The sequence below is a fragment of the Chlamydotis macqueenii genome, chromosome 4 (assembly GCF_036417535.1).
Source record: "Chlamydotis macqueenii isolate bChlMac1 chromosome 4, bChlMac1.mat, whole genome shotgun sequence".
Lineage (NCBI taxonomy): Eukaryota > Metazoa > Chordata > Aves > Otidiformes > Otididae > Chlamydotis > Chlamydotis macqueenii.
The window spans coordinates 72,901,392-72,927,013 of NC_141559.1; the positions used below are offsets into that span (position 1 = coordinate 72,901,392).

At 41.5% G+C, this 25,622-nt stretch overlaps 1 protein-coding gene across 11 annotated transcripts in view; it reads right to left on the reverse strand.

The window, feature by feature from the left end:
* The window catches only part of ABLIM2 (actin binding LIM protein family member 2), a 148,677-nt gene that overhangs the window by 101,192 nt on the left and 21,863 nt on the right, over positions 1-25,622 (reverse strand). For 10 of the 11 annotated variants that reach the window (XM_086746343.1, XM_086746337.1, XM_086746342.1 and 7 more), the window contains exon 2: positions 8,442-8,585. In XM_086746343.1, coding sequence (XP_086602469.1) covers positions 8,442-8,585 — 144 coding nt within the window. Of the gene's footprint in view, positions 1-8,441; positions 8,586-17,107; positions 17,238-25,622 lie in introns of those variants that run through there. The other variant, XM_086746333.1, reaches the window with a different exon arrangement.

Below are 25,622 nucleotides of genomic sequence, written 5' to 3' on the forward strand. Positions count from 1 at the left end.
TTTGCCAGACTAATTAAGTTTGCTTTTTTTTTTTTTTTTGAAAAACATGTAAAGCAACAACATTAAATATTTTCTGATTCTTCATAATGATGCTTTGGGTACCAGTTACAGGTTTGCAAATTAAGTGCTTGCTCTGACTATGCACAGATAGGGCAGATGGTCTCCTGTTAATGAGCCGCAGAAAGCAGGAGGTGGAATAACACCACCGTGGCAGTGATGAATTCTATGCAACAACTCTCTCTGGGTCTCCATGCAGGCTTCACTTCACCTTAGTGCATCAAAACGCCCAGTAACTACCGCAGCGTGCTGACTGTATCCCTGCTGTACCCCCACGTGAAAGAGAGTGCTATAGACAGAAAGTCTCCCTCCATACAGGCTGCCTTGCACTGACAATTTTTGCGTGGGGAAAAACTTTAAGAAGAGAACTTCAGTAATTCAAAAGAAGCACAGACTCTTCATCGGCATGGCATTACCTAATGTGGGCTGAAATTATGTATGCTCAAACCTGCTTTATTTGAACAGTATCTTTACTGCCTGCAAAGCTTATCTTACCATCCAAAACTTTATTCAATGAACCCTAGGCATAATTTTTAGATGTATTCAGTTTTGTCCCGGTTCTACTTTGATTTCAACCAGGATGAGTTTGGCTACTCTCCATTCATTCGGTGTCTTTGTCTAAATCCATCTCAGCGTTCCCAGCATGGTTAAGCACCTCTCCCAGGTAGCTCTTCCCACTGAGGAGTCAGCCTTCCGCAACACAAACCTGTTCTGCACATGGCTCTATCTGTAGGTTGGATCATGCCTTAGAAGTTTCAGCAATTAATTATTTGAAAATCCTATCTATGTTTTTAATGAGCACTTAACCTTCTAGCATAACTTCTCAATCTTTGGACTAGTATAGAATCATAGAATAGTTTGAGTCGGAAGGGACCTTTAAAGGTCTAGCCCCCTTGTAAGGAGCAGGGACATCTTCAACTCGATCAGGATGTAAATAAGGAGAAAAGCAAGGCAATTAAAAGACTAAAGAAAACTGTATTTGTCTATTAGTAAGAAAGTAAAGCAGGGGTATTACATGATATCCTGGGTGTAAAATTAGAGTTAGCATGTACAGCTTTATTATGTCCTAAAAAAATAAAATGCAAAAAATTCTGTGTCTTTAATTGAAACAAATCACTTTGAAAATCACAAATAAGAGAAGTTTGGCTTCCCACGGTGGATAGTTAGCTTTTTCTTTTTATTGAAATGTTAGGAAGTTATTCCTTTACCAGTACTACCAGTATTCGTAACTGTGATTCCTCCCCTTTCACCGCACTTTACAAATACTATGTAAATTCATGAAATATATCCTTATAAAAAATTAATTGGACTCTGGATTAAATACATGCCATGAAATAAAGCTTTCATTAAAGTGCTGACATGATTGGTATACAACCAAGACACAACAGGCTGCAGAAAGTTCTTCATGAATCCAAAGAAAGGTTGCAACTAACAAAGATGTAATCAAAACAACAGAAAAATTAACAATTACTTTGTGACTGTGAAAGTTCACTGATGACATTTTTTTTTCATATTTTCAGTTGCTTTTAGCAAGATAGTGAAAGGAAAGTTGGTCCACATTCGAGGAGCACCTCCTCCAACCTCAGCAGAGGTGCATCCGGATGAAGAATAAGTTGGGCAAAAAGGCCAGGAGGCCTGTGTGGATGAGCAAGGAGCTCCTGGACCAACTGAAAGTGAAGAGGAAAGCCTACAGAGGGTGTAAGCGGAGTCAGGTAGCCTGGCAGGTCTACAAAGAGGCTGTGCGAGTGGCCAGGGATCAGGTGAGGAAGGCTAAAGCCCTGACGGAATTGAATCTGGCCAGGGATATAAAAAGCAACAAGAAAAGCTTCTATAGGTATGCAGGTGACAAAACAAAGTCCAAGAAGAATGTCCTCCCTCCGGAAGGAAACCGGTGTCCTGGTTACCCGGGACATAGAGAAGGCCTCAGTCTTCACTGATAAGGGCTCTTGTCTCACCACCCAAGCTGTGGAAGGCACAAGCAGGGACTGCAAGAATGAAGAACCGCCCACTGTACTCAAAGAGCAAGTTCAGAAACATCTGAGGAACTTGAAGGTGCACAAGTCAATGGGACCTAATAAGATCCATCTGCGGGTCGTGAGGGAACTGGTGGATGAAGTTGCCAAGCCACTGGCCATTGTCTTTGAGAAGTCGTGGCGGTCTGGTGAGGTTCCTGATGACTGGAAGAGAGGGAACATAACCCCCATTTTTAAAAAGGGGAACAAGGAGGACCCAGGCAACTACAGGCCGGTCAGCCTCACCTCTGTGCCTGGCAAGGTCATGGAGCAGATTCTCCTGGAAACCATGCTAAGGCACATGGAGAGCACAGAGGTGGTTGGTGACAGCTAACATGGCTTCACCAAGGGCAGATCATGCCTGATCAATTTGGTGGGACCTTGACAGGCTGGAGAGGTGGGCCCGTGCCAACCTCATGAACTTCAACCAGGCCAAGTGCAAGGTCCTGCACCTGGGTCATGGCAATCCCAGGCACAAATATAGGCTGGGCAGAGAATGGATTGAGAGAAGCCCTGAGGAGAAGGACTTGGGGGTGCTGGTGGATGAGAAGCTCAACATGAGCTGACAATGCACTCTTGTGGCCCAGAAGGCAAACCGCATCCTGGGTTGCATCAAGATGAGCGTGGCCAGCAGGTCAAGGGAGGTGATTCTCCCCCTCTACTCTGCCCTGGTAAGACCCCACCTGGAGTACTGTGTCCAGTTCTGGAGCCCCCAACACAAGAAGGACATGGACCAGTTGGAGAGGGTCCAGAGGAGGGCCACAAAGGTGGTAAGAGGGCTGGAGCACCTTTCCTATGAGGACAGGCTGAGAGAGTTGGGGCTGTTCAGCCTGGAGAAGAGGAGGTTCCAGGGAGACCTGATAGTGGTTTTCCAGTACCTCAAGGGGGCCTAAAAGAAAGATGGGGAGAGGCTGTTCTGTAGGGCCTGTTGTGATAGGACAAGGAGTAATGGTTTTAAATACAGGGAGGTAGATTTAGAATGGATATTAGGAAAAAATTGTTTACAATGTGAGTTGTAGAACACTGGAACAGGTTGCCCAGAGAGGTGGTGGAAGCCCCATCCCTGCAAACATTCAAGGCCAGGCTGGATGAGGCTCTGCGCAACCTGATTTAGTCAGGGATGTCCCTGCTCCTTGCAGGGGGGGTTGGACTAGATGACCTTTGAAGGTCCCTTCCAACTCTAACCATTCTATGATTCTATGATTTTATGATTAATGATTTTTAAAGTTTAAATTTAAGAATCTCAAAACCACAACATAAACCATTGGCCACTGTGTTAAATCAGTTCTGCACAGGCAAAAAATTATTATAAATATCATTAGTATTATTATTTCAATGAAATAAAATATTAAGCTAACATGACATTGCTAGGTCAGCCCCAAACCCACCATGCTGTCCAGGCCAGACTCCAAGAGCACTGCGTTGGAAGTGTAGTTGTTCCTGTTAGAGTGACTTAATATGATCTGGGTCTGCAAACTCCTAAAGGACTTGGAAAGCGATGGGCACGTTGCTGAGAGTGCCTGATGAACAAGAGTCCCTACACTGTGTCCCCAGTGCCTAAGATACCATGCATGCCATCAACCGCTATTGCTTGGCCAAAAGTTGGGACTCAGAAATCTTAATAGTGAGCTTCCCGTAAATGACCTCCATTCTGAAACATGAAACCTCGTAGCTATGTTCAAACGCAAGTCCCTCAGATTAGACAGCATAGCTTTTAACATATTTATATCCTAGCAGATGCATTTGATCCAACAAATCACTCCTGTTACCAAGTTACTTGATGTTTTTAACCTTTTCGCCCAATATTCTGTTAGCCCTTCCCACTAACACGGCTTCACAATAAATAATATAACTCTGGGTTGTGTTGTATGTTCTACTGAAAAAATGGTATAAAAGTGCCCAGGGCTTCTTCACAACTCCCACAAAACTGTAGAGTCACAAGAATCAGAAATGCTGACACACAGAAACACATACCCAGCTCCAGCTGAAGATGTGATAACTAACAGGTTAATTAAACAAATAGATAAAAATTAATGGGAAAAAAAGTATACTCGAAACTGCTAGCCATGCCGGCATGGAAGACTGCATGTGCTGCATCCGTAGCCAGACAGAAACCCAGGGAATTTTGATTAGGGGTAAAACAAGACACATACATAGCAAAGCTGCTATAGCACAATGGTCATCTTTTTACATCTGTGGCTTGGATTACAAGCTTACTTCATTTCACCAAGACCAAACCAGTAAAGGACAAAGATAAGAGCTGTGGTTCATCTCCCATCTGAGTAACCTTGTACAGCTTTTTGCAGGATTGCATGGATTTTTCCCATTTAACTAGGGTGGAGGCTGCAGGATTTTTTCATGGAAATAGCTCTGCAAATATACTATGGACTGTCCTTTATTTGGTCTGCTAGAGTGACTACATAAAATACTGTAAAACGTACTTTCTGGTTTTATATAAAGCTACAGTAATCAAATTATCCAGACCCTCTAGAAACACTGGGCTTTGATTCACACTTCCAATATTTCTTAACTACTGTATTTGACATATGTTACTGCTATTTTGCAAGTGTCAGGATGCAATCACATCACAGAAAGAGAAATACTTGACAAACACTCCTAAAACAAGGTAATTTCTATCTTTATGAAAGGTCAAACAGGCTATCCAGGATAATATAATTGCAGCACCCTCTCCTATCTACAGTCGTACATCAGTCTGTATCTCTGCTGGCTCACTAAATTGCGCTGTTGTAATCGAGCTCCAAGTAAGTATTTGCCTAATACCACACCCCGTATGAGAAGCAGTCCTGATCTGACAGACACCCTCAGAATGAATTAGACAACACAATTTGTTTTAATTTGATAGACCGAGTCATCAATATTTTATCACCTTTTGTCATTTTCCTTGGTGTTTTCGTTATAGCGGTAAGAAATACAACGACAATCCACAAACATGGGAACCAAAGCCCTTGAAGTCTAAGTAATAAAATGTTTGCCTTATATTTCAAAGGCATCAGCTTCTATTATAACTGTATTTTTATTAGACCTGATTAAAATGGGAGATATTTTAAAACAAAGACTGAGTAGAAATTTGAAGTGAAACTAGATGGCATGTTCCCTACAGCCTTTTACTAGCAGATTAGGTGTGTACTTAAACAAAACAAAACAAAACAAATAGATAGGAGTATAAACCTTATTTATAATGCCTAGTTACCTTCATATGTCCTAGGAAACCTTGATACTGAGCAGATATTCACAGTATTGCTATTCAGATTTTTAATTTGGATGTGCGTATCAATTGTGAATAAAAAGAATTATTCGATTTTTAAAAGTTTTATTAGAATTCTTCAGGATTATTACCTGTGGAATGTAAGAAGAATTGGATGGGAATGAGTGACTTTATATTAACCTTCCTTGGTTATATAATTTAATTTAAATACAAAAGGTACCTACATACTTGCTGTTACCATTCTGAAACTCACAGTGCCCATAAGAATAACCAGACGGCAGTATGGCAGTATACAAAACTACCTTTTTACCCAAAAAAAAGGAAACAATTAAATGTCTCTGCCCCTCTGAAACCTCATAATTTATCCAATACTATCAAAGAAACAGTTTCACATAGCACACATATTCCAAAAGGTAAGCATGACTTTTTCCAGTGTAATATCACCTGTCACTGATGAAGCCATTCAAACAGACCTCAAATACCTCCAGACAGCCTCTCAAGACATGGTCATTTATAACTTTTCTTCATGGGCTTTTTGTCAGTTTGTGGTCTCCATCACCACATATCTTTAAATACTGCGAGAAGGAATATAATCTTCTGCAGTCTTAAAAGTACCTAAGATTTTTCTGGTGAAGGCTATGAGATGGTTCAATAAGGAGGCAGCCAACCCAAGCAGGCAGGCAGCTTAGCAGGGCAGTGCAGGCAGCCCACATGTGGGATTATCTGTCCTGGGACCGCCCTGGGACTGGGACTCCGGACACACAGCCTCTTTCAAGGTGCTATCTTTGGCAAATGAGGTGAGAGAGGGCGAATTGCATTGCTGAGTACCATCAAAATAAACGCACTGCAGTGAGCAGCCAACTGTAAGGTAAATATATTCCCAGGATCACCACCCTGCCCATGCACAACAGTCCAGCAGCGTGACAAGAGAAGAGGTTCAGAAAAGGAGTCATGGTACAAACCTCTCCTCCAAGGCCGAAAGGAGGTAAGTGGTCAACTGACCAGAAGAACTGAGTACCATTTTATTGCTAAATCCTAACACATTAACTCTATTTTTTCATCAATTGATTCGAGCACATGATTAAAAACTCTAATCACACCTGCCTAATCTGATTTTTTCCCCCATTATGTTAGCTAGTGAAAAGTATGTTCAGTGCTCTGTTCTGTTCCTAGCTCTTCTCACACAACAATGTGGTAAATCCACACTAGAAAGCAACTTATGCTTCTGAAATAAGAAATAAAACCCAGAAACAAAACAAAAACAAATACCAGAAGGATGCCAGCAAATCGATGGAAACCCTTGAAAAGTGATTAAAAAAATTATGGCATTTAAATAATGAGGAGAAAAAGAACTCAACCACGTGTGCAAACTTAGCACTTAGCAAAATAATTAGTAAGAAGGAGCAGAAGTACTCCAAGAGCCCCAACACCAAGAAGCAGTAACCACGCGTCTCTGACACTCTCTCCTGTGCCAGCTGAGAGTCTGATGGGTGGCTGACAGACGCTCCCCTGCTTCTTCCTTGTTAACATAGTGATTTTTTTTTTCTCATTTAATCCAAGATCTGCCTGAAGCAAACTAACTCCTTATCTCATACAGACAGGTAGGGGTAATGCAGCTTCTACAGTACATTCATCACCATCTTCAGCATGGGGGTGGGAAGAAATGCCTCCACACTGCCTAAATTTGGGATCAGTGAATAGTTTTAGAATCCGCTTGCTGCAGGAGATGCCCTATGAAATGAAAATGTGGACGTATAATTGTATCTCATTCCTTCTGTAGGACTTGTCAACGTTTTCTCATAGTGGATCTGTAAAAAAAGCAGCTTGGATTTCATCCAGATAATTATATGGAGCACACACCACTATGTTATTGAGACTTCATGCAGGAAACAAGACTCCTATATAACAAATTAGTTGTTCTCTTCCTGAGTTAGGTCTGAAAAACTAATTTGATAATAGAATTTGCCATAAAAACAGGTGGCTTTAAAAAAGTTTGAAAGCTGTATGTACAGGCTGTGTTCTGCTTTAAATACCATTCTGGTTCTGAATAGGTGACCAAAATATTTTTGCTATTTAGGACAGTGCACTGTGTTTATTTTTCCTGCTACGTAATTTTGCAAGGAACACAATTATTGAGCTGAACATTTAATTCTATCTAGCTAGCTCATTAAAGATTGACTCAGGCATTGAATACTATATACTTAATCCCATGGGATTTATAAAAATACCAGCGTAGCTGACAGTTTTCTTTCTGATAGTTTCCTCTGAACAGAAATGTAAATAGTCACACAAACACAGCTGGGACCAGAGCCATGCTCATGTTTCTAGGCTGTGCTACGGGGATTAATAAACGTCATTTGAACTACTGCTTAATCATGAAGTAAGCAAGTTGTCAGGTAAACATCAGTCAACGTGTACTCATTTGTACATTCAAAACAAACTAGACCTTTGCAACTTCTAGATAATCTTTCAACCAACCAAGTACCTACAGAAAGGGTGTCCTATCGGTTAACTCCCTGTTTCCTTTACCATCCCTTTGCCATTCACAATGTGTCAATATTAGATCACCAGGCACCAACCTGGAGCAGAACAAGTAGTTCCCCCCAAAAAAAAAAAAACGGAAAAGCACAGAGGGCAACACTGGGATTCAAACATCACAGTCCAACATAAGAAAGTTTGAACAGATGTGGCCATGGCCCAGCCCATGGCATGCATTAGAAAGCTGGGAGAGGGATATCCCCTGAGTTTCTTTGTAGATGTTAATTCATAGAACCACAGAATGGTTTGGGTTGGAAGGAACCTTTAAAGGTCATCTAGTCCAACCCCCCTGCAAGGAGCAGGGACACCTTCAACCAGATTAACTAATTCTCTCCTAACCTAGCAACATGTTTCACTACCAGTTCTCCCAACCTGTTGTTCTTCAGGTCCCAGCCTTACAGTAAACTCCACGGGTTTATATCTATTCAAAACACAGTCAACTTTTAGGATTTAGGATGTTTACAGTCTTAGAGTAAGCAGGCATAGAGTTTACAGTAAATCCTTTCAGGCATGGATTGCATTGTAAAACATGTTTGTGACACTTCCAGGACCATGAAGTCACATGCCCAGTGCTAATTCCCACTCACAGGAAGAGCTGTCACACTTACCTTTGCAAACAAAGCACTTAATATGGAAATACTTGTTCTGAACTCTCAAAACTTCTCCTTTGCATGGGTTTCCACAGTTATTGCAGAGAATTGCAGTACTTGATGGCTTCTCCAGTTGGCTATGTACAGCCTGCGATTGTGAAACTGCAAGGAAAAACAAAGGCCATCAGATGCATCAGTACGATAAAACCATCTTCTGTGAGGCCTACAAATAATGACAATTAACACCTGGGACAAAACAGGTCAAGTGGATCAAACAGTTTTAACTTCTGGTATTAGCCAGCACAGGAGAAAAGATCAGCTGAAGGAGCTGAGAGAAACTTCTCATTTCATAACTTTCAAAGCTCATGACTGCCAACATTTCAAACATAAATCAGAATTGTTTACAGAAGAAAGATACCACATGATCAAGTCTTGAGAGCCTCCACCTGAATTTCAAAAAATGCTTTGTTGCATTTTCTCTTCAAGGAATCAAAGACTATAGATAAAAGCCATTGTTTTTATCAAAAACACCTTTAATGGGATTTAGTAACTATTACACTGTGAGCTCCTGATCCTTAAAGTCCAAAGTAATTGCCTTTTTAATTGACTTCAAAACAGAAATACACTTCTGCAGACATTTTAACTTCATACTTCTGAAACATTGACATCTCTGTAAATACTACATACATCTGATCATTAAACAAAGGTTGCTGTCATTTTGTAAGAACACCATGATTTCAAGATATTAGGTTTATCTAAGTTAGTAAAATATTAAGTGAATTAAAAATTTGCTGCCATCTTGTGATATAAATCAGAAATTGCATTTATTGGGCTATTGCTAGTAACAACATAAACTGGCATCCCAATGTGCTATGTGGAACAGGTGAGGTATGAATTGCAATTCTGCTGCAGTACTTGTATCAATTTTTTATCACTGTGTACTTAGAAGTCAAGAGAGCAAAGACCAAGGCAGTTAATTATAAAGGGGATATACTATAACTCAACAGACTTTGCTTTTTTCCTACATGAAAAATAACTAATAACAGGAAAACATATAAGCATTTTAAGTAAATTACAGAGTTAACGATATTATTCTTCTGTAATGTGGTATAATTAGTCTGAAGTTGGATTGCTTATTTCAAAGTGATTTATTTTTAAAAAATGTTAGCTTCAAAATAAACTTACCAACCAACTAGTTAAGACAAAGCAATTTCTCATAGGCCAATACACTAAGTATGAATGGGAATCAGACATGGTTCCCTTTAGATATTAGTGGAGAGATAATGCCACTGATGTATAACCCTTTTCTTTCATAAACGTTAAAAAAAAATAATTGAGAAGTAACTTTTTGTATGAGACTGCTGTGAAATGATGAAGAAATTTATAAGAGTCTGAGTTAAACTCAGATTGGCCAAGATCTTCAGTTTCTATTCCTATTGTAACGTCAGAGGTGCTATTTCAGAAAAAAAAAAAAAAGGGCTTCTGAAAGGAAAAAAAAAAAAAGAGGGAAAAAACGCCCCAAAAATGTTTTTCATTTTAAAAAACCCAACAACAAAACAACAGTAATGTCTACACCTTCACGAGAGGTAGGGATGATACCGAGAGACAGTGATAGTACTGTCACTATGAACACAAGATAACAGACAATACCAAAAACAGTAAATGAGCATCACCCAGCTCTTGTTCTCCAATATCTGACTTCGCTGCTCTTCCTCCACTATTTTCACCTTCATCCCCGCTGCTGGAGTCCGGTGGTGATACCTAAAAGGCCCTTCCACATCCACTGACTGTAAGAAGTCCTTAGTTTAATGAGATGCTGAGCCTCCCACTCACTCTTCAAGGGGAGTTTCTGCAAGTTTTGCCCAAACTGGCACTTTCTACTCCTTTAAGTGAGGTGGTTTTGTTTTTTTTTTTCCCCCAAGGAGATACATGTGACTGAGCTGCCCACAGTGTTATTCACCACCCATTAGCACTCTGCCTTGTCTGCTGAAATTACACATTCTGGGATTGTCAAAAAAGTCCTCCTCAAGGCAATGTGAACTTTGGAACTGTTACTGAAGCCCTGCCTATAATTAAGGACATCTCCAAAAAAAACAACACAGCAGGACAGGCAATTAGAAGTTTACAGAAAGACAGATGCTCGAATTTACACATAGCAAACAACGCACGTGGTTCAAGCTAATATGAAAATGGAGAAAATGGAGAATATGAAATGGAGAAAACTCTGAACTTTGCAATACTCAACTTTTGACATGAGGATTTGTCTTTACTGTAGCCTGCCCAAAAACAACTGCCCACCCTGAAAAAGAATCAACACTGTAAGAAGCCAAAACAGAGTATTTTCCTGAGTTACTTAGTAGAGTAGCTGCTAAAAGTTTATGGATAAAGAAGGTTTGCTCTCTCTGGAATTACTACAAGCATCAAATTTGTAGCATTTCATTCATGGAAGACTTGACTTAAAAAGAGCTGACCACATCCAGAACATTTTGGCCTAAAAAGTTACATCTGAAATACAAAATTCTGATTTGAATGACTAAATATTTGACTTTTTTTTAAATGCTTGACTCTTCCCATGGCTAAGGCTTTCTGAGCAGCACCTCTCCAGAGGCATCAGCACCTGGCCGGTGCAGAGGCACGCAGATGGCTGCAATCTCGTAGGGCAGTAACCTGGCCAAGGAGTTCCAGCCGCAGCACAGAGCGTGTGCCAGAGGGACCTCGATGCACCGCAGGAGAGCCCCGAGGGCAGCCCCTCCATGCCAAACCCCTGTTCCCTAAAACGAAAATATTGTCACATTTCCAGGGAAAACTTCATTTTTCTGTTTGTTTTCTTGCCCCTGGGAGTTCAATGCCGCACTCATTGCAAAGCGGCAGAAAATTGAAAATTGTTGCAAATTTGTTTTGTGAACTGTGAAACAATTGTGAAAATTGTTGCAAACTGAAAACTGTTGCAAAGTGACAGAAAATAAAAAGTTTTGGTTTTCATAATGCATGTGGTGCGCAGCAACCAGAGCTACAGGGCAGGACTAACTACTGCGTCTCTTCAGGATTCTGGATCGACATGTAGATTTTAAAAAACCCAACAACTCAGATATAAAATAAATGAAAAAGGAAAAGATGTAATATTTCTGTTGGAATACTTTCATTAATCTTGAAGTTACACAAATCATACTTAAAATACGCATGGTAGAGAGATGAATAATTATTTTGTTTCATCTCAGCTCAGAACCAAGCTAATCAATATTTCACAACAGACCTCGGTAGGAATACAGTGCCTTTGGGCTCATTACAAAATGGTGCTTCTGAAGACAGTTTTAAACATGTATTCATTCATCTAGCACAACAAAATTATGTAATTAATGATATATTAGTTTAAGTTTGAATATTTTAAAATCTATTGTGCTTTCTGTTGAAATTGCTACTCCTGACACAATTTCGGGAAACTAACTATATTAGCTAACTCAAAAGTTAAACTTCTGTTTCAAATAATTTCTAAGGAAATACGTTTATATAGCAATTTTCAGCATTCCACTTTCATGCCTTTATGTATCAAAATCAGTCTTTGAAGCAACAGAAGATACAATCAACATATTTAATGAGTGAAATAGTGAATTACTGATAGAATGTAATGATCTGAGACTACTCACAGGATCATAACTGACTAAAGACCTCATTAAAAATTAAATACTTACATTATACTCTGATCTGCAGAATTTAACGAGACGAGAAATTTCCTTCTTAACTTTAAATTACTTTTTCTGAACAGAAATACAAACAAATGACAGATTCTCCAAACTTCCCCTTCCCCACACTGCATTTTACTCTACCAGAGGTATCTCCACCAATCCTTAAACTCTGAAAAGATCCGACTGCACATACTTTTTGACAAGGACAAAAACTGACAAGAAAGGAAATAGCAAACACTCCTCCCAGCACTTCATCAGCACACAAGAGCTGTCTGCTGGGGACATCACTGCCAATAATATTGCCAAATGTCCAGTGCTCACATATTTCTGACGTTCAAGACTCAACCTCTCTCCAACAGGCTACGCGGTACATAATTCTGTAGTTCTGGATAAAGTAGAGCTTATTGAATTAGCAATGGTTTGTTAAACAAATTGTCAAACAGGATACATTCCTTGGAGTTACTTCTATACTGCTTGCTCGAGACGTAACGCACTTGCTGTATCATGAGGAAGTGAGGACAGTGACGTGGCTTGTTATTAACCTTCTGGCCACTGTAAAATGATTTCACTGTGCTTGTAACTTTGTCAAACTTCAACAGTTTATATTGACATCCTTCATGTTCGGTGTTCTTCAGCCCACTCCATTAGGGAAAATTTCAGACAAACTGTTTAAGCTTTTTATAAAGGTGGATATAAAAGACAGGAAAAAAAATAAATTGTTTTTCAATGTTAAAAAGAAAGCATAGCACCTTGGATTTGGAAGTACTTTGGAGTAAAGGCTGAAGCTTGACAGAGATGGACTTTGTGAAAGGTACTCTGGATCCATGAAAATCCACGATACACAGTCAAATTAATCCCTCTTTGAATAAATGCACCTCCTTCTGCATTGCTAGACTAAGTAGGATTTAACAGTAGTGGGGACCAGGATGAGGTGCCAGGGCTGAAGACAAGATTTGGCCAAGACAAGAATGTTTTGGAGCAGCACAAGACAAGCTGACAGCAGTGGCAGAAGGAAGATTCACAAGTCCTTGGTCATGCTCTACTCCAGAGCCTGGGACAGAAAATGTCACTGCGCTCTCATCATCTCTCTGCTGCGAGCAAACTGCTGAAGGAAACGAAAGCCTTGGCAAAAGATCCCATCTATGACCGGTCCGCGCAGAGGATGGCAAACCCCTTCGCTATCTGGCTTTGGGTCGCCAAATGAGAAAAATTTTCATAGTAGATTAGAGACCTGATAAAGAAACATAGACCCAGAAACTGCAGAATTTGACACAGTCCTTATGCTTTCTCCAGTTTGGTGCCTTTTGGCTTAACTTAGCATAAAGACCCACAGAAGCCATTATTGAGCTTAGAAATCAAGTACTGAAAAGTAAAGAAGTCTCATGCTTAAGAATATACATTCAATCTTGGATCAAACCTCAAATACAAAGCTTAAAGACTTTCACCTGCTCTGTTCAATATACAGACACAAAAAAGGCCACATATCCCATTTAGTCCACATTATTTAATTCTGTTCTGAAAAAAAAATCTGTTTATTAGATTTACAGTTCATGGTGATCACAGAAGGAATGACAAAGGGCCAAATTACACAATTTAGTACTAGAATCATAGAATGGTTTGGGTTGGAAGGGACCTTAAAGATCATGTGGTTCCAATCCCACTGGCATGGGCAGGGACACCTCCCACAGGTTGCTCAAAGCCCTGTCCAACCTGGCCTTGAACACTTCCAGGGATAGGGCGTCCCTAACTTCTCTGTGTAACCTGTGCCAGTGCTTCACCACCCTCATCGTAAACAATTTCTCCTTATATCTAGTCTAAATCTACCCTATTCTAGTTTAAAACCATTACCCCTTGTCCTGTCACAACAGGTCCTGCTTAAGAGTTTCTCCCCATCCTTCATGTAGGCCCCCTTTAGGTACTGGAAGGCTGCTATAAGGTCTCCTTGGAGCCTTCTCTTCTCCAGGCTGAACAGCCCCAACTCTCTCAGCCTGTCCTCACAGGAGAGGTGCTCCAGCCCTCTGATCATCTTCATGGCACAACTCCGGACTTGATCCAACAGGTTCACATCCTTCTTATGCTGAGGCCCCAGAGCTGAACACAACGTCTGACAGGTGCTTTCTGTTCTGTGGGAATTTTAAAGAGTACTGTGAACTAATCTAAGGTGTAATTTCAATGGCTAGACAATGTTTATGTGGATAAATATTTTATTCCTAAATAATAAGTTTTTGTAATCCTCAAAATTACCTCTCAATCCAGGGAAAGTGCTAATTCCTCACTAAGGTTCCTGGATGGATAGTGCAGAACGAGAGCCCAAAGACAACAATAAATGGAAAACAAAAGAGGATGAGGTGAGAGGTGGGTCCCCTGCCCTGTTCTTTTGTGTTTTGTTTTGGTAATTTTAATGTGTTCTTGACGTTGGGTTAAAAAAAGTGCAAGTCTTTCATTTTGGTCTCATACAAATATAATATCATTTGCCTTCAACAGCAAGCCTCCATCAGCAGAAAAGCTACATCAATTTTTTTTAGCAACTATCTGCACTACTGGCTCCTCTATAAATTCACCAGGAACATCCCTCTTCACAACCCATTACATTCACTTCATGAGATGGAAACATTTTGTTTCAGCAAAAAGACATTAATATCTAAAATTACCAATATCAGCTGTTTAGTTCAGAAAAATGCTCAGTTTTTTCAACAAAGACACAGGCCACATTCCAACTCTGAACCAAAAATGCACAGCTCTGATAACGGATGTTATTCTGCGTGAAGGAATTAGCAGAAAATTATCTCCATGTTGACATGGAAACCTTTCATCTCTAGCTAGAGGTAGTGACTGAAAATCAAAATAAACAAACATGAGATCCAAATGCCATTTACTCACTAAGTAATTGAGAAGCAGGACAGAAGCACTGATTGCTGAAATGCTGTATCAAGCTATTTGGGGAGGGTGTGGCTCACAGCAGCCCAGAGGGGAATTAAATTTGCAATCTTCTCTGAGCAGGATTAAAGGAGAAGCAGATGAGTGCCGCAGCACCCGACTGGAATTAGAGATTGGAGTTCAAGTTGTTTTTTTGCCAAACCTCTCTTGTGTCACCTCAGTCAAAACACTCAGGGTTGGATTCAAAAACACCCAGATGAAAGCAAAGGAAACAAGCATTTAAGTGCCTCTAAATACCTCATGAAGCATTATTCCTGGTTTTATGTGCAGGCTGGCCCCTGCTCCCTCCCTGCCTTGTGTCTGTGTGTAGAATAGAGTGACTAGGAGTTCTTCCAGTGCTGCCGTGCGGGTAAGGATAATCTAACACAGTAATAAGTAATACAGTAATACATATGGCGTTCAGAGAACTACATCAGTGTGAGCTGTAAATTTACTTTAGATAAAGTGATTTGGTTTATTTTCTTTTTCAGAAGACCTAGTGATTCACTATGGAGTCTTGTGGGGCCTGAGACCCCCATGGTCCTTTCCACAGAAAAGAGGAGAAAAAGAGCAACGGTGAAACAGGGACTCCACAGGCCTTCTCCATCCATCCTTTTGACCGTGCTTGGCAGCAGGGAAGAGCCATTCCCCAGCCCCAGCCCTGCCCGGCCACGCACTCCGGGGCAGGAGGGAGCACGGTATGTCCAAATGGACGGGCACCAACCTGCCAAGGAGCAGACATGTCAGAAACAGATGTTCTGCAACAGCGTGTTAAGTATCTAGCAGTAAGCCGTTTCACCGTGTTAAAAGCCATTTCAAACATGTTTGCACACTTTACAGTGCCTTTTCATTATAACACAATGCCTTTTTCTTCCATACATATCACAACAAAACAGAAGGATAAAGGGAAAGCTGAAGAAGTTTTGTCTTGAACCTCCACATTACGCAATCCCTCAAGCCCTCCATGGGGCTGAACCTTCCCCGCGTCAGCCCACCGAGCTCGCTTCCCCAGTGGGGATTCTCTGCACCGAGTTGGTCCAGCCGCCGTCCCAGAAATGCTCGCTGCTCTTTCCAAGACCTCTGCTGTGCCTCCGGCAGCAAAACACTGCTACTGCTCATCTCTTTAGTTCCTACACTGTAAGACAGGCAACTCAGCAAATTCAACAAATCTTTACGTCAATAGGTCACTACTTAACGGAATTCATTCTTGTAGTCCAAAAATACAAAATAAAACAATTCCTTTCTGAAATGTGTACCTGCTTCTACTACCTATAAACAACAGCTTTTAGAATGCCTTTCCACTGGCACTGAGGAAAGGACTGCATGCCTTTTCCAGCACTTCCTATGGATCATAATCAAACCAGAAACCGACACGGGATAGCAGGCAGAGAGCACAACTGAAGCAACCTCTGCTTTTACTGCTAATTACAGAGTTGATGTGATCGGACACGAAGGAGAGGTGCACGGGAACACAGCCACATGTGAGAGATGTACCACAGCACAAGCACCCAGCACACAACAGCTCCAAATCTCACCATCTGCTCCGTGCAAAATTCACGCCACATAAACAAGCCTAGCACGAGCTAACTTCCTGCCCTTGTTGTTATAATAAAATATTTACCAAAGCCAAAGGCAGTAAGTAAAAGTCTCCGCTGAATTTTAAGAACTGTTACTGCAGCAACGTAGAGGCTATTTTTATGTGTTTAGCAAGATTACAACAAGAAAGGATACAGAACAGCACTCCAATATATCTGCATAAAGCAAGTGTTTTGTTTTTTCATTTCAAGCTAATATAAAGTCTAAAGTCAATTTAAAACAAATAAAACAAGAAAAGTTTTCAAATTGAGCTGTCAGCTAAGCGTCACTATCATTATAATTTCCAAATCATCATTCCTATAATTAAAAGAATATGAAGCATAATTTAAAATCAATGTTTAACCATCTTCCTCCACTCTGCTGTGTTTCTACATAAACACAGAATAATTATTCTCAGGACAGTATCAGTGATTTCGTTACCGCAGCTCCAGACAAAAACAAGTCATTCCAGGTCTAGGGTCTCCAAAATGTGGAGTCATCACACTGTACCTGTATCTTCCGGCATTCCCGCATTAATTCCCTTCCAGAGGGGAAACGCCACCAGAAGCACCGCTGCTGTGTGTCTGGCCGGTGGCAAGCAGTTCCGCCGGAGCAGCAAGGGAGCGGGAGCTGCGGTAGCGTGCCGTCACGGAGCGCTCCGACGCCAACGCACCCAGGGGTCAGATGACTCCTGCAGCACCCACGCACAGGCAGGAGGCAAGCCAACACCTCGCTGCCGGGTAAAAATAGTGTCCTGCAGAAGCCTGAATATTGTCACGTTCATGGGATAGGGCATCGCTGGCAGGGTCCTGGAGGGACCGGACACAGGACGTGCCAGCGACGGCTGTCTTTGCATCGGGTGATGCCACCTTCCACAGCCACTACAGCGTGGTGCTGGGCACCAGGAGAAAGAGGCGTAAAGAAGGAAAACCTACAAACTACCTGGCCACAAATTAAAAATACAGGCTGAGGTAGCTGGGAAACTCCTCTAGCCCTCCCCCTAATCCGGGCAGCCCCTCTGCCCTGGTGCAAGAGGGCACAGCACTGATGTTGGAAGGAGATGCTGTAAGCTTGTCTCTCTCCAGAGGGCAGTCAGGGAGATACCTGGCAGCCAAAAATCTCTCCCCTGATTGCTCATATGGAATTGGACTGCATATTGCTGGAGTAACAGCAATGTGCTGTGCTATTTAAAGCAATACTCGCTTGCCGAGTTATGTGAATACTCCATGAGGATTAAAATCTGTAGCTCTTACTTTCTTTGGTCTAAATTTGTAGGAAGGCAGTAACGTGGCTTGTGCACTGGAAAGGGGGCTGATGGCTTGGAGAACAAACTGGCTAAACCTGGAGTACAGTGCTGGGATAGAAACAGGATTGCATCTCCCTTTTTCACAGTGCAGATCATTTTTTTCCCTGCAGGCTTCACAGAAGCCAAAACACTCTCCCCCCTCCACTGCTCACTATCCTTTATCCAGTCACTGCCTACTTGGTTACAAAGCAGCAAAGAAACAGCTTTTTTCTCTCCTTCAGCAAACAGAAATTAGTCAGGGGTGTAAACGGGAAAACAGGTCTCTGCAGCTTCTTATGCCACTAAGGGGGGGGGCTGTGAAACTAACACAGCCTGTGTAGCACCCTGCATAAAAAGCACACCAAGTTTACTCCGCTACACAGGTTGAAGAATAATTTGCACCGAATCACATTAAAATGTATTGAACTGACCCAATCTGCATGTATGCTGAAGGGTGAGCCACCACCGACCTCAACAGTCGACGCCAAATCATTTAACAGGAAGTTCAACACCTTCCAATCTCCATCAAAAAACAAACTATTGTTTAAAACTCGAAATACTGCTTTTTTTTCTTTGTTTGAAAATCAAAACAAAACAAAAACAAGGCTTATTTGTGTATAAAGTGCAAGTTTTATGGCTTAGTGAAGCTTTTATGAATTTTTTTTAAGCTCTTACCAGCTCACTATGGATGAATTGTTACAAACACTATATAAAAAGGGGGCGGAGGCTCTTTATTCTTTTTTTTTAAAAAACAAAAAGCATCAATGCTTCAAAAGCATCTAGATGCAGTTATGATCAAGTTTGTAAGTGTCTCATGATGAGAAGCCAGAAACAGTTGATAGTTTGTAGTCTTACAGAAATGCCCATCACCTAAAGCAGAAATCAAGAATTTGTCCCAAGTCTCAGAACGTTTCCCTTTGGTTTATTACTAACAGAAAACGTCTTTACATTTTGTAATGGATATGAAACAAAACATTGTTTGTCCAGTATTGACTACTGGGAACAGCAGGAGCATTTCTGGGACAGTTGAAGAGCTCCAACTTCAGAAACCCGTGTGGTGAATACACCACTGTCCTGGGCCACGTCAGACATGGTCCGTAACTCTCAATAGCCCCAGGTTGACATGGCCTGAGACTCACAGAGCAAATCTGAAGATCCCAGGTTCTGTACACTGAATAAAAACTATGAATTATTCAATTTTTAAAACATTCTTATATATACCCTATCTTTCAGCAACTGACTTTTGGCGTTAAAACCTTAGGGCAATATTTTATTTTGTTCAATACTGTTGTGCTGCCTGTGTGAGGCCAAACCTGCCCCTGCCCTCTTTTGGATCATCATCAGCCACGCTGGCTGAGCTCTCCAGATATTTGCAGGATTTGGCCTACTTAGATTTTCCCAGCGGCTGCTTCAGCTTGGCAGAAATGCAGGAGGCACTTTGCTAAATAGCAACACTCCGAAAGAACGTAAATTAATAGGCAGGAAAAGTGAAAGCCCTTTCACTAACACAGTCTTGCCCTCTGCTTGCCAGGCTTTCTCCTTTTGAAGGCTCAATGATATATAACCCACGTTTTGACATTATATGATCACAATGCAGCCCCACAGGGTACAAATTTGTATTGACAATTCTAGGTGTGACCCCTGAGCCTCCCCTGCGGTCTCGCTGCTTGGCCCCAGCAAAGGAGGAATCACACTTGAAGAGCCCAGTGGGTTTTGATGGCGTTGCTGTGAAACTCCACCACCACTCACAGGCTTCAGGGGCAAAAAGCACGAGACCGCTGTGCTTCATTAGTGTGATGGGCTGACTGGGGGAGCGCGACGAGAGACAGCAGTGACAGCAGCCAGGTGAGACAGCTCGCACGCTGCCTGCTGATACTTCTGTCACACACCATCCAGAAAGCAGCATAGCTTTAACCTGATTTCTCAAAGCAACACCAGCCAAACACCTGTAACTCCCCTGTTTTAAAGGTAAGCAAGGCAGCACACCGGCCTTGCTATAGAAAAGGATGAGGCACTTGGCTCCTCTTGCAACTTCCAGCGAAGTTCTGGTAGCCATGGCAATGCCCTTGCCCATCCTCTGCCTCAGGTTTCCTTTCACCAAGATTACATTACCGAAGTCAACGCCTTCACTGATGTCTTCGCAAACAGCAGCCAGACAGCTTAGTGATGAATTTAGGCCACGCTGAAATGGATTAGTTGGCTGCAAAGTCTTTACAGCCTATGGTACCACTGGTTGTAAATCGTATTTTTGAAAGAGTTCAGATCCGTTCCTAATTAACTCATGTTTTTCTGCTGTACTCACTTCCCACTTTCCAGTAAGAGTGAAGTGAATATCAATAGTAACTGAAGGCAACAGCATATAGTCTCATCCTGCTCCTGTTCTTCCATGCTCACGGCACCTCACTAGAACCGTTTTGAGCTTCTTCCCCAGCCTGTTTTTGAAAATGTTTAGAAACAATTATTAATTTTATTAAATATAGAAGAACATAGATGTTTCTCTTCACTATAAAATACGAAGTACTTTCTAATCAATATTCTTTTTTAAATCAGAGCTAAAACATCACCTGAGATTCAGGGACTTTGCAATATATTACATGGCTGTATCTCCTTGCATACAGTAATTCTTACGCTGCCTGGGATGTGCATATTGGTTTAAATTTTAGGTTGCCCTGTGTGGAGTCAGGAGTTGGACTCGATGATCCTCATGGGTCCCCTCCAACTCAAGACCTTCTGTGATTTTATGTGTCTATGTCCCTGGACTTTAAGTCGCTCACTAAGTTTCTAACCAACCACATATATGCCTATTTAATAGCAAAGAGAGACTACAGAGTCCAGTCTCAATACATGTTAAGAAATCTACCTTACATAAACAATCTATAATTAATAAATTTAACTTTGAAAATGCTGGAAAATACAATAAATGATCATATTTCACAGATTTTTCTCAGTATGCTTTAAGGTATCTTTTCTTCCAAGTCGCAAAAACTGGCTATAGTACTGCTTCACTTTCTTTTTGCCTTACTACGCAGCAGTTCTTGATCAGTGGTTTCAATCCAGGTTAGCGTTTATTTGGATTTTCTACTGAGGATCATATGATCCCAAACAAACAAATAAAAATGCAATAAAATTAAGTAAATCTCTGTATGTAATGATATAGCTTTTGGCAACAGTTTATCACCAGGACAAAATAAAATTAAGAAACAGATGTTTCCTTTTAACTACTATAATTTATTCATTGAACTGATGCATTCCTTTGTGGTTGGGTTCAAAGTTGGCACTACTGGTGAATGGTCCTTGCCTTCAGCGCTTATGATCCAAATAAAGAGGACAAACTCATGGCAGAAGTTAAAACGAACCGTAAAAGGGTAAAGGTTTAACAAGATAGAGTTGGATAAATGGTGCCTCTACAACTAAACCCATGTCTTCCAACTTTCTGCCCAAGCTCTCTTGTGACACTCCCATCCCTGCTGGGAACGGACTTGCAGAGTCACCCAACCTTGCCCTTGGTGACCAGTCACACTCTACCAACAACTGCCCCAGTCAGAAACAGCCTGAATTTAAACTTCTGGCTCTCAAACACTTCCATCCTCAAGTCCTTGCTAAGAAAACATTTCTCATCACCTGCACAGCAAGGAGCACGGGCATCTTTAAATGAAACACACAAGCAAGTCAGAGAAAAATAACAATATGTGGGCTCTTGTAGGACAAGGCACTGAAGTATAAGACATCGACAACGCTGCATATTTATGAAGCAGGAAAGCTTAAAACGTGACATCAGGATGAGAACCCACTCCGAGCTCTGCATCTGTGCTTGCTCCAGAGGTAACTGGGTCACAAGTCCTCCTCTGCTCCCCGCTACCTCTTGGGAACAAAGAGCTTTCTTCAGCCCTGAAATTCGTGATGACAGCCGTTGTCTGCTGGCCAGCAAGTCAGACAAATGAAACCAGAACTTCTCCCACTCCCAGCTTCCTTCTCCCAGGAGAAGCTCTCTACAGCAGACCTAGCTCTAGACCAAAGGGTACATCATCCCCTTTTACTCCCCCAGCTAGAATAAAAGCACCATCTAGCATTCTTTAGAAAACTGTACACATGAAATAGTGAGCAGAAATCAAACATAAAGCCTGCAAAGCCTTTAGCAGAGATTCTATAATGGGAAAAAGTGGTATATCAAACCCATAAATAGGGTGCAAGAAAATCCTCACAGGACTGCAAAAAAACTAACTCCTGTCTCACAACGAAGTGACCAGCACATCCAGAAAGTGGTTTGTGAAGTGGCACAGTTCTGAGGCTAAAGGGGTATGGTCTGGTCACCAGCAAAGGGACAATGAGAGCCACAGCGACAGCAGCACACGTCACACACCCTCAGAAATGAACCTGCCACACCGGGAACTGCTGACCTCATGAAACTGATAGGGACGCTCGGTAAGAAAAGGAGTAAACGTCAGGTGAGAAAAGCTGTGGGTAAGTAGAGGTCACAGGCTGCCATTTAGTGCAGAAAAAACCGTCGTGTAATAAGGGTAAGGCAAGCAATTAACAAAAGGTATTTGTTTCTAAAAGGTCAGGCACTACAAGGGACTAATCGGACTTGCAAATGTGAGGGGGAAACTTAAACTGTCTGCTGAATATCCAGCAGTAAGCTGGGAAAGCGCAGAGGATAATGGGATGTACCGTGTTACGGGAAGGCATCCCGGCTGCAGTAGAACCGGCACTGTTACCAGAATGCTGACATAAAACTGAGAATTCGAGCCCTGCATTTTACAGGAGGGAAATAGAAGAAGCAGAATAAGGCAATAAACGTCAGTTGGTGTGGCCCAAAACCGCATGTAGTAGGCACGAAAGTCTGGCAAAGCGGATTTCCATCCTTTAATATGGGAAGAATCAAACCACAATGGGAATTTGACATTTAGAGGATCACGAATGGTGCAAGAAAGATGACAGGCACTGGATGACAGGCATCGCAAAGACGCCAAGATAATTTTTGGGTATTTCGTCCAGGAGTAAATTAATTCACAGAGCACGTTTTTAAAAGATGGATTTTTCTGTGTGGGCTGATGCTACACGCACACAAAGAGAGAAAGAGATCACTAAATGTTAATTTGTCATTGGTTTACGTACAAAATTACTACTTAAATTGTTTGGATTTTTTTTTTTTATTTGGAAAATAAAATGAAGTACCAACTAGGTAAACAGATAGATTCAAAGAATCTTCTTTGCTTTGGTCTCTTCTGGAAAGTTACACAGACATAGCTGTAATTCTGCAATCACAAGCTGCCTATTGTGCAAGATTATCAAATGATAATGTGGGTTGGGTGCTATTTGGAAAAAAGATTCAACCTGCTCCCTCATGTGTTTTAATTAGGATCTAGAAATTTAACTTTGGAGGTGTCTTATAAAGAAAAAGCAATGAATGCACACAAAAACCCTGAAAAAAATGAAGATTTGAGAGCTCAGAGGCCTGGGAGTAGGTCCAAGGAAAGATTCACGTGCCTGAAATGCTATGCACATAAACCCAAAAAACTCCCTTCTCACGCTTGCTCCTCAGCATGTCCAAAGGCAGAGCGAGCTGATTTTTCACTTCCCGTTTCCCAGCTGTCCGCAGAGGACTGCAAGAAAGTGCCTTTGGCTTCCCCTCCCCTTTCCATATGCAGTAGATGGCGAAGCAGCTGTATGTGTCTGTTTGTAGATTATGTCTAATTTGTGTGAGTGCGGGGTACTGAGTGCTTTATTCTGTGTTACCAAGCAGATCTGAGAATCTTCCAATTTAAGACTTACCTTCCTTGTTTTCCAAGAAAATATGACTACAGAGACCCCTCCGCGCACATCTGTTGGAGGAAACTCGAAGAGACAGTTCCCCACATGAGCCCGGGCTGCCTCACTGCAAGGCCATGCAGCTCAGCCCATCTCCGACGTGTGGCACCTCTGGGACAGGCTTGTGTGGCCAAACACACATGCAGAAATCCCTCTTTGAGAAGAAAATTGGCTATAATCTCCTGATCAGGGCAAACTGAAAAACTGGCCAGGTGAGTTTAACCTCATTAGATCCAATGGGGAACCAGAGCTGCAGATACCACTCACTCAGGGGCTCGAGCAGCTGCGAGTCCAACCCCAGCCTGTGCACAGAAAGCTCTGTTCAGGTTCACAAAGGTGAGGGGAGAGACGCTGAAATCAGGGTCAGGATCCAGACTGTGAATCCCAAGTGTAAAGCCCTGAACAAGAAACCTGCCCCAGAGGGGATTTCAGAAACATCCTCATCTTCAGCTCTCTGCACCCCATGTGCACATGCCCAGCTCCCACAGCTTTAATCCTTGATTTAGCCCACACTGACCATGCCAGAAAACATTTTTCTGCCTGCTTTCCAAATCCCATTCTCTACAAAGGAATGTAGCGGCAAAGCAGCAGGTCAGATCCAAAGCCTACTTAAATACATTCATTTTGGTTGATGATCACTAAGGAATTTGTCAACAACGTAGAGCGCTGTTTTGGAAATTTAAAAAAAAAAAAGATAAAAAATAAGTTAACATTGGAAATGTGATGCTGTTGGACTTCACCCTGTTCCCAGGGAAGCCCACCACTATTATTGGTCTGGGTGGAAGACTTTCAATAGCTTTAATTTCTGATCTGAATTCGGCCAAGTTTTGATGTTAGCAGTTTACTCATCACTACCAGAAAGTTCAGCCTTTCCTCTGTTCGCCTAAGGTTACAATTTTTCACCAGTAACATCTGAAATGAAATTATGTCTCTGAGCTCACTTCAATACCAAGAAACAAAGCAGAAAGATTTTTTTTTTCTTGATGTATGTCTACATGAATTTATATTCTTCACTGTTCAATTCCAGCACAAGCTGGTCTGAAATTTTAAGAATCAATTAAAAAAATCATTGGACCCTACATCTATTACTGCTCTGCAGCTCCCTGGCTGCCCAATAATGACTTCTAGCACCTCCACCAGTTACTCAAGCCACAGGCCTGCCAGCCCCTCATCTCCAGGGCACTGAGCCTGAGAGAGCCATGACCCTAAATCAGAAACGGGCATTTTGGTGCTGTTTCCTTCCCCCAGGCCTTCAGCACTGACTCGGCTGCACTCCTCTCTCCATCACTCTTCACGCTGATCTTTGCTCCATCTGTGTCATCGAATGGAGGAAGGGAACAAGCACATTCCCTGGCTCAGGAATGAGCAAATGTTTGGAACCGGGGAAAAACAGTTTAAAAGGAATTTCCATAGCTCATTTCTCTTTCCATTCCCTGCTACAAACAAAATAATAATAACAATGCCTGCTCGTTACAGCAACACTAAGAAGCAAAAGCAAGATAAAATAATGCAGAAAACAACAGTTTGTTTTGCTAGCCAAGCAACAATTAATCACCTCCAATCATTAATTAAATTATAATTTAGTAACTTTCCACTGATGCTGTATGAAATGGTGTTTCTAAAAGGATCACAAACAATAACTTAAAGACCTTTCAAAAGGTTCTTTATTTTTTGTTGGATTCTGCGGTATACAAAAATGTCTTAACTAATGACTCCAAAATATAAAACTGAACTCCTGTTTTTATTTGCTCTGCTTAATTTGGCATTAAGATGGGATTAGCCACAGTTTTATTACAATCATACAGTTACTTCAAATTATATATAAGTATTGAAGTTATTGAAGTGCTAACACTAAAGTCATAACACTTTAAAGAGATGCAAATGAGTTAACTTTGGTGAAGTTGTCACAGCGTGAGAACATCTTCTTAGATA